The sequence below is a fragment of the Triticum urartu genome, chromosome 2A (genome assembly GCF_056163025.1).
Source record: "Triticum urartu cultivar PI428250 chromosome 2A, HENAU_Tu73, whole genome shotgun sequence".
Classification (NCBI taxonomy): Eukaryota; Viridiplantae; Streptophyta; class Magnoliopsida; order Poales; family Poaceae; genus Triticum; species Triticum urartu.
Genome location: NC_141874.1, coordinates 688,959,762 through 688,969,230, shown reverse-complemented (window position 1 = coordinate 688,969,230; position 9,469 = coordinate 688,959,762). Strand labels below are relative to the sequence as shown.

The window sequence follows — 9,469 nt, the reverse complement described above, 5'->3', positions numbered from 1 at the left end:
AGCCACTCGTTGCGGATGCTATGCTTGAATGCCGCTAGGGCCTCTGCATCCGGACAGTCTACAATTTGATTTTTCTTAGTTAGGAACCGTGTCCAGAATTGTCTGGCCAATTCCCTTGGCTGCTGGGTTATGTGGCTCAAGTCATCAGCATCCGGTGGCCGCACGTAAGTGCCCTGGAAGTTGTCAAGAAATGCGTCTTCCAGATCCTCCCAACTGCCGACGGAATCTGCTGGCAAGCTATTCAGCCAATGCCGAGCTGGTCCTTTGAGTTTTAGTGGGAGGTACTTGATGGCATGTAGATCATCACCGCGAACCATGTGGATGTGAAGGAGGAAATCCTCAATCCGTACAGCGGGATCTGTTGTGCCATCGTATGATTCGATATTTACGGGTTTGAAACCCTCCGGGAATTCATGATTCATAACTTCATCAGTGAAGCATAGGGGGTGTGCGGCACCTCTGTGCCGGGCTATATCCCGAGGTAGTTCGTATGAGTCTTGTCTGCTGTATTCGGCCCCGCCAGATTTACTCTTGGTGTATCCGACGCAACGATCATCGTCCCGTGTGGGCGCACGTTCCCGTGTACCGTATATTGACCTTGCGATTTTTGCCTTACTGTCCAAGATGTCTCGCAGGTCCTCTGTGTTGCCCCGGGCCTTAGTATTTTTGACTGAGTGGCGACGGGGTGCGGTCTGAACTTTAGGCTGAAATGCCTCTCTGGCTCGGCCGCGTAGTGGCTGGTCAGCCGCATCGTACACTGGTGAATGAGGTTTCAATGCTTCCTCCTCGAGGTGAGGTAGCAACCTGCGTTTTGGGTAACTCTTGGACGGGCGCTCGAGTTCATGCTCCTCGGCCGCAAGGACTTCGGTCCACCGGTCTGCTAGCAAGTCTTGATCAGCTTGAAGCTGTTGCTGTTTTTTCTTTAGGCTATTTGCCGTGGCCATAAGCCGGCGCTTGAAGCGCCCTTGCTCGACTGGGTCCTCAGGCATGATAAACTCGTCGTCGCCGAGGCTCGCCTCGTCTTCAGAGAGAGGCATGTAATTGTCCTCCTCCGGTTCTCCGTTTACTGCCTGCTCTGGAGGGCTAGCTTGTTCGTCCTCTCGCTCTACACCGTGCTGGAGGGGATTGTTGTTGTCTTCGGCGCTATTCGGAGTGTTATTGTCTCCTATGCCAGTATCACTGCTCTTGCTATGGCGGGACTTAGAGCGGCGCCGCTGACGTCGGCGCTTGGGTTGCTTCCTGGAGGGGTCATCCTTCGCTGTCTCGTCGCCATTGCCTTCTTTGGGGGTGTCCACCATGTATATATCATATGATGAGGTGGCCGTCCAACGCCCTGAGGGCGGTGGTTCCTATTCGTCTCCTGCATCATCGTCCATACCATCGATGTCTTCGGAGTCAAAGTCGAGCATGTCGGTTAAGTCGTCGACAGTGGCTACTAAGTGGGTGGTGGGTTGGGCAGCGAATTTCTTCGTCGTCTGCATCCCATTCTAGCCGGACATAGTTCGGCCAAGGTTCTCCTGAGAGGGAGAGAGACCTTAATGAATTTAGCACATCTCCAAAAGGTGAGTGCTGAAAGATATCCGCGGAGGTGAACTCCATGATCGGCGCCCAGTCGGACTCGACGGGCACGGATGTGAGCGGCTCGGAGTCCATGGCCGGAGATGAATTCAGTGGTTCGGCGACACGGCTCTCGTAAGGGGTGAAGTCAGTATCTGGCTCTATCGCCACTGACAGTGCTGCCTCCATGGCGGGGTCCATCCCTCCGCTCTCGGATGGCGCGACTTGCTCCGGATTGATGGCCGGGGTAGTTGCGGATGCGATCTCCCGAACATTGTCCGACGGCAGAGTTACGTCATGCTCGTCGCGACTATGCGGCGCGTCCGACATGGGCTCGAGTCCATCGAAGATCAAGTCTCCACGGATGTCGGCCGTGTATTTCAAGTTTCCAAATCTGACGTGATGGCCAAGGGCGTAGCTGTCGATCTGCTCCAGATGGCCAAGCGAATTAATTGGCCCGCAGTGCGAAGCCGCCGAATACGAAGATCTGTCCGGAGAGGAAAGCATCACCCTAGACCGCATCGCTAACGATGATCGAAGGAGCCATCAAGCCTTATGGTGACGACACAGTGGAACTCTCAATGAAAGCACCAATGTCAGTGTCAAAACCGGCGGATCTCGGGTAGGGGTCCCGAACAGTGTGTCTAAGGCGGATGGTAACAGGAGGCAGGGGACACGATGTTTACCCAGGTTCGGGCCCTCTTGATGGAGGTAATACCCTACATCCCGCTTGATTGTTCTTGATGATATGAGTAGTACAACAGTTGATCTACCAGGAGATGAGAGAGGCTAAACCCTAGAAGCTAGCCTATGGTATGATTGTATGTTGTCCTACGGCCTAAAACCCTCCAGTTTATATAGACACCGGAGGGGGCTAGGGTTACACAAGGTCGGTTTACAAAGGAGGAGATATACATATGCGTATTGCCTAGCTTGCCTTCCACGCCAAGTAGAGTCCCATCCGGACACGGGATGAAGTCTTCAATCTCGTATCTTCATAATCCAACAGTCCGGCCAAAGGATATAGTCCGGCTGTCCGGAGACCCCCTAATCCAGGAGTCCCTCAATGGCAAAGTCATAGCAACATCAATCTAAGAACATAGTGGATACTAGGGATCAGGCCCTAACAAAACTAACTCGATTACATGATGAATCTCATCCAACTCCTCACCGACCAGCGAGCCTACGAAGGAATTACTCACTCCCAGTGGGGAGCATCATGGAATTGGCGATGGAGAAGAGTTGGTGATGACGAAGAACGAAGATCCCCCTCTCCGGAGCCCCAAACGGACTCCAAATCTGCCCTCCCGAGGAAGAACAAGGCCTGGCGGCGGCTCCGTCTCGTGGATCGTGCTAATTTTTTTTCATTGATTTTTTCTGGAAATATGTGAATTTATAGTATCAGGGGGGTCGTCAGCGAGGCTACCAGGTGGGTACAACCCACCTGGGCGCGCCAGGAGAGGGGGGCGCGCCCTGGTGGGTTGTGCCCTGCTACCTCTTGAGGACTGCGTTGGTTTTCCCTTGAAGAGGAAAGGGTGATGCAGTAAAGCAGCACAAGTATTTCCCTCAGTTTTTGGGAACCAAGGTATCGATCTAGTAGGAGACCATGCACGAGTCACCTCATACCAACACACACAAATAAGAACCTCGCAACCAACGCGATAAAGGGGTTGTCAATCCCTTCACGGCCACTTGCAAGAGTGAGATCTGATAGAGATGATAATAATAAGATAAATATTTTTGGTATTTTTATGATATAGATTGAAAGTAAAGATTGCAAAATAAAGTAGACGGGAAACTTATATGATGGAGAATAGACCCGGGGGCCATAGGTTTCACTAGTGGCTTCTCTCAAGAGCATAAGTATTACGGTGGGTGAACAAATTACCGTCGAGCAATTGATAGAAAAGTGAATAATTATGAGAATATCTAGGCATGATCATGTATATAGGCATCACATCCGAGACAAGTAGACCGAAACGATTCTGCATCTACTACTATTACTCCACACATCGACCGCTATCCAGCATGCATCTAGAGTATTAAGTTCATAAGAACAGAGTAACGCCTTAAGCAAGATCACATTATGTAGAGGGATAAACTCATGCAATATAATGTAAACCCCATATTTTTATCCTCGATGGCAACAATACAATACGTGTCGGTTCCTTTTCTGTCACTGGAATCGAGCACCGCAAGATTGAACCCAAAGCTAAGCACTTCTCTCATTGCAAGAAAGATCAATCTAGTAGGCCAAACCAAACTGATAATTTGCAGAGACTTGCAAAGATAAAGCAATCATACATAAAAGAATTCAGAGAAGATTCAAATATCGTTCATAGATAGACTTGATCATAAACCCGCAATTCATCAGATCTCGACAAACACACCGCAAAAGAAGATTACATTGAATAGATCTCCAAGAGAATCGAGGAGAGCTTTGTATTGAGATCCAAAGAGAGAGAAGAAGCCATCTAGCTACTAGCTATGGACCCGAAGGTCTGAAGTAAACTACTCACACATCATTGGAGGGGCCATGGGGTTGATGTAGATGCCCTCCGTGATCAATGTCCCCTCCGGCGGAGCTCCGGAAAAGGCCAAAAGATGGGATCTCTTGGGTACAGAAGGTTGCGGCGGTGGAAATAGGGTTTCGTGGTGCTCCTGGATGTTTGCGGGGTATATGGATATATATATAGGAGGAAGAAGTAGGTCGGTGGAGCAACGAGGGGCCCATGAGGGTGGAGGGCGCGCCCCCCTACCTCGTGGCCTCCTCGATTGTTTCTTGATGTCCACTCCAAGTCCCCTAGATCACGTTTGTTCCAAAAATAACGCTCCCGAAGGTTTCATTCCGTTTGGACTCTATTTGATATTCCTTTTCGGTGAAACACTACAGGAATCAGCTACTTTGCCGTCTGGCACGGCAGACGGCAAAGGCATGGATGGCGGACGGCAAAGGTCTTTGCCGTCTACCGCGGACGGCAAAAGGCCACGACAAAGTAAGGTCCGGCAAAGAGGTACTTTGCCGTCTGCTTCGGGCGGCTGACGGCAAAGGGGCCTTTGCCATCAGCAGCGGACGACAAAGAATGCAGACGGCAATAAATGTGTTGTTACTCCGTCAGGTGGTTAACGGCCGGCTTTGTCGTCCGCCGCTGACGGCAAATTTTGGCAGGCCTTTGCCGTCCGCCCAGTGATGTCTGTTGGACGTCACTACACAGCAGGCCTTTGTCGTCTGCCGCTGTAGGCTCTTTGCCGTCTACCGCGGACAGCAAAGCCTTTGCCGTCAGCCACTATAGGCAAACTGACCAAATTGGTCAGCCTCCCAGGAAGCATAGTTGCCTGCCACGTGGCCTCTTTGCCGTCCGCTGCTGATGGCAAAGAGCCCTTTGCCGTCAGTGGCAAATGGCAAAGAGCCTGCATATTGTCTCTTTTTTCTGTTTTTTTAATTCAACAATTTTCACAGCAAATATATATGACATATATAGATATATTTCACAGGGCTATTTAACAGCAATCATATCACATATCCAGCACATAAGTTTCATCCATTCATACATAAGCAAGTTCCATCAAGTTCCATCCATACACATTGTTCCATCCATATACATATTACAATGCAAAGTTTCATCAACATAGCAAGTTCCATCATAGCAAGCTAGATACAATGCAAAGTTTCATCAAAGAAAAAGCAAGCACTCCATCATAGCAAGCTAGCTTCCATGAAGTGAATGAAATCTGCAAAATGGCAAATAAGAAAGTTAGAAATAGGTGACTAGAAGAAGAAGACTAGAACAAGAAGTATATGTCATTTATGAGCTAACTTAGGTAAAATGGATCATATATGAGCTAACTAAGTTGAAATGGGTCGTTTATGAGCTAACTTAGTTGAAATGGATCATTTATGAGCTAACTTAGTTGAAATGGGTCGTTTATGAGCTAACTAAGGTGAAGGGCATCGTTTTTCAGCTAACTAAGGTGAAATGGATCGTTTTTTAGCTAAGTAAGGTGAAATGGATCGTTTTTTAGCTAAATTAGGTGAAATGGATCATTTATGAGCTAACTTAGGTGAAATGGATCATTTATGAGCTAACTTAGGTGAAATGGATCATTTATGAGCTAACTTAGTTGAAATGGGTCGTTTATGAGCTAACTAAGGTGAAATGGATCGTTTTTTAGCTAACTAAGGTGAAATGGATCGTTTTTTAGCTAACTTAGGTGAAATGGATCATTTATGAGCTAACTTAGTTGAAATGGGTCGTTTATGAGCTAACTAAGGTGAAATGGATCGTTTTTGAGCTAACTAAGGTGAAATGGATCATGTTGTGCTAACTTAGGTGAAATGGGTCATTTAAGAGCTAATTTAGGTGAAATGGATCGTTTTTAGCTAACTTAGGTGAAATGGATCGTTTAGGAGCTACTCTAGGTAAATTAGGTCATTTTAGAGCTAACTTGGATAAACTGGATCATTTATAAGCTAACCTAGGTAAGATGGGTCATTTTGGAGCTAACCTAGGTGAAATGGGTCATTTTAAAGCTAACGTAGGTAAAATGGATCATTTAGGAGCTAATCTAGGTAAAATGGGTCATTTTAGAGCTAACTTGGATAAGTTGGATCACTTATAAGCTAACTAAGGTAAAATGGGTTATTTTAGAGCTAACTTAGGTAAAATGGATCGTTTATGAGCTAACTAAGCTAATTATGCAATTTTTGACATAAGTAAGCTAAGTACAGATCGTTTTAGAGCTAACTTAGGTAAAATGGATGGTTTATGAGGTCAGTAAGCTTATTAAGTCATTTTGGAGGAAAAGAAGCTAACTCTAGGTCATTATGGTAAGCATATTGGAGGAAATAAAGCTAAGTCTAGGTCTTTATGCATTTGTTAAGCAAAACACTAGAGAAACTTACCGTGATCAGGGAGGTGTAGGAGCAGGCTGGCTCGTGCCGGTAGCTGAAGAAGGATCGTGCGATGCGTGTCTGGAGTTAAGCTGCACCAAAGATCATTTCCAATGTCTCGTTAGCATTATGACACTCAAATGTTAAGACTAGCAAGTAATGTCAATTCAAATTAAACTCACCGTGCTCCCAGGAGCAATCACTGGCATCAGCGGAGTGGTCTGACCGGACTTCTCGCACACAGACTGCACATTTGGTTTTCACAGCAGAGTCATACTAGTTAGTAATGAGACTCAAATGTTAAGACTAGCAAGTAATCTGCAGAAGAAACTTACCACAAGGAGCTCGTACATGGCCCTTGCCTGCATGTCATTCCGTTCCCTCTCCTCCTCCAGCATCTTTGTCGTCTTCTCCTCCAACTCCCGCTGCCTCTCCGCCGCCTCCGCCAGAAGTTTCTTCGTTCTATCTCTCTCACTCTGTATAGCAGCCTGCAACACCACTCACATGACCATTTGTAATCATTGATGGAAGTGCACACAATGTAATGGAGAAAGATAGTTGAGTATGTATAACTAACCTTGATGGCGAGTTGGACTGGCCGTTCACGAGGCCTTATCTCAGGAGCGGAGCTCGACTGGCACGCCTTGATCTCCGGGAGAGTGCTAGGACAACGGATAAGTCCATCTCCTATGGCTATGGAGCCATGGGACCTCCCGCCACCAGATATCATCACCAGCTCTGGATCAATGGGACCGTTGCTCGGGTTAAAGTCCTCCCCTTTCCTTGCCTTCCCCTGGTCTCTATATTGCACGAGCTTGTCGTGGGCGGAGATGTTGGTGAAGTTGTTTGCATCATCGAGGTCAGACGGAGAGAATGCCTTGACTTTCTTGTAAGAGGCAGTATGGGCCATGGCATAGAGGTCGTACACCTCTGGCACCTTATCCGCCTTATTGTAGCGTGCCTGAAAGAGAGAAACAACGTAAATTAGTAATTAAAGGGCTCAAGCTACCATGATGAATGAATTGCATGAATCATGAAGCAAACCACATACCCAGCTCCGCCCGAACTGATATAAGTTGGAGCTGCCTTGATGGTGTGGCACACCTTCCATTTGTGCATGTTTGTCCTTGGAATCGTTGTGGAGGGCTAACCATTCATTTGAGCACCACTCATTGACCAACACCTCCCAACAATCCATCCGATCCGCACACCATCTCGGAGGGGCCTAAGTTAGCAAATAGAAACTTGAGCGCTACGGCTATGAATTACTAAATGAAGGAAGTAAGTACAAGGCCTTAAGAATTACCTTCATGTACTGCTCCTTACTCAAGAACTTCTCGCGGCACGCCGGCTTGGTCTTCTTGATACCACGCGAGGTGTAGTAGTCTCGAACAGCCTGCACCCGAGCCTCGTGTCGTAAGTTTTGTAGTAGGCGCTTGCAGACGTTACCGATAACATTTGCCACTTCCTCCTCGTATCCCTCCTCACACCTGTAGAATGTCTGCAATCAAATGAGACAATATTGATTAGTACAATTAATAACTAGCTAGTTGAAGATTTTTAATTGTGTAAAGGAGAAATTACCCAGAACTTTCTGATCACCACGTCTACCCTCGTCTTGCACAAGACACCGTCGATAATCTCACCCGGCGGGGCTGAGGCAGCCAAGTAGTGCTCCCAACTCAATCCAAGCTCTGGAAGTTGACCCTCACCAGGCAACGTGACAAACCCCGGGAAGTTTTGCCGACAAAGAACTCCAAGGACGGAGTTGGGCCAGTGGACACTATGATGGTGGTCCCAACCCCTGCAGCATGACAAGGCCAATGCATTAGTTATTTGAAGAAACATGAATGCAGAAGGTACAAAAATATTAAATGCACTTACCTCTCCCCATCAGGGAAAATCAACCACCTCTGCTCGCGGGTCACCGGCACGGATGGGAGCCGTGTACAACCACGCTGGTAGACGGTGCCCCTCTCCTCCTCAATATCAGTCGGCTCCCCGCCATCATCAGCATGGCCACTTGGCTCCTCAGGCTGATCCGGCCAGGTACCCCATCCAGACGTGTGCTCCTCCGGGGTCTCGTGGGCTGAAGGCCCGTCGACCCGAGGCTCGTGGGCCGAAGACCCGTGGATCGGAGGCTCGTGGACCGGTGTCCGTGTAGCCTCCTCCTCAGACGAGTCCACCCTAGCAGTCACGTGCTCGGGTGAAACAGCTGGGGGTGGCGGCGAGGAAGGCGCCGTAGCAGTCACCCTACCTCCTCTCCCGTGACCACGTGCTCCACCTCCTCTCTTCTTCTTACCTCGTCCCCTGCTGGGCACCGCGGTCGATGAAGAAGGGCCCGGCGGTGTCGCCATACTGTCTAGCAACGCTCGGCGGAGAGGTGCGTGTGGAATGGAAGACCTCACACCACGCGCCGACGAAGAAGGGGCCTCGGCACGCTCCCGAGCGCCCACCATTTTTCAACACCTGCCATGACAAAGAATAAACAAAATTAGTACAACATAAAAAACTACCGAGACATGAATAATAATATGTATATCACTTAAGTGTATCATCATCAAGTACAACATAAAAAAATTGAATACCTGACACTACTAGTAATCTCGATCAGTATCATCAATAAATGCATAATCATCATCATCACTATAATCAATGATGGGCTCATAGGGTTCAGTGGCATCAACATGTGCAAGGCCACCTTGATGTAATCGGTCAAGCATTGATAGGTCATCCGCAGCAGTAACCTCTTCTTGTTCCAGCTCTTCTTGTTCCTCCTCTGGGGTGATGTCGGATTCACTGTCACTGTCTACTTCAATGTTTTGGGGTGAAGTATAGCGGTTCTTGAAACGCTTTTTGGAAAGACGTGTCTCTTGGAAGAATTCTCCTTCATATGTGTCTGGGTTAATGTGAGGTTCATAACCCTCTTCCTTTGGGGGAGAAAGTATAGCACGTGGCGGCACTTCATAAACGACATCCCAACCTTTCAGATTTGGATTAGTTTGGCAGGCCCATGATAGA

The 9,469-nt window shown here is 48.1% G+C and overlaps 1 protein-coding gene across 1 annotated transcript; it reads right to left on the bottom strand.

The window, feature by feature from the left end:
- Nucleotides 1-6,465: 6,465 nt before the first annotated feature.
- LOC147986759 (uncharacterized) lies at nt 6,466-8,907 on the bottom strand. Its single transcript, XM_087540140.1, has 7 exons — nt 8,662-8,907; nt 7,755-7,949; nt 7,500-7,673; nt 7,026-7,409; nt 6,784-6,936; nt 6,631-6,693; nt 6,466-6,540 (listed from the first exon to the last, which is right to left on the bottom strand). Exons 1-7 carry the CDS (start codon nt 8,905-8,907, stop codon nt 6,466-6,468), a joined length of 1,290 nt encoding a protein of 429 aa, XP_087396266.1.
- Nucleotides 8,908-9,469: the final 562 nt, after the last annotated feature.

What these genes read in the sequence shown, in the direction of transcription:
- LOC147986759 (XM_087540140.1), bottom strand. Translation starts at nt 8,907, where the DNA reads ATGGTGGGCGCTCGGGAGCGTGCCGAGGCCCCTTCTTCGTCGGCGCGT. An exon ending in GTAAGGAGCAGTACATGAAG is followed by an intron (nt 7,674 to 7,754) that starts GTAATTCTTAAG and finishes TTGCTAACTTAG; the next exon opens with GCCCCTCCGAGATGGTGTGC. An exon ending in ATCAGTTCGGGCGGAGCTGG is followed by an intron (nt 7,410 to 7,499) that starts GTATGTGGTTTG and finishes TCTCTCTTTCAG; the next exon opens with GCACGCTACAATAAGGCGGA.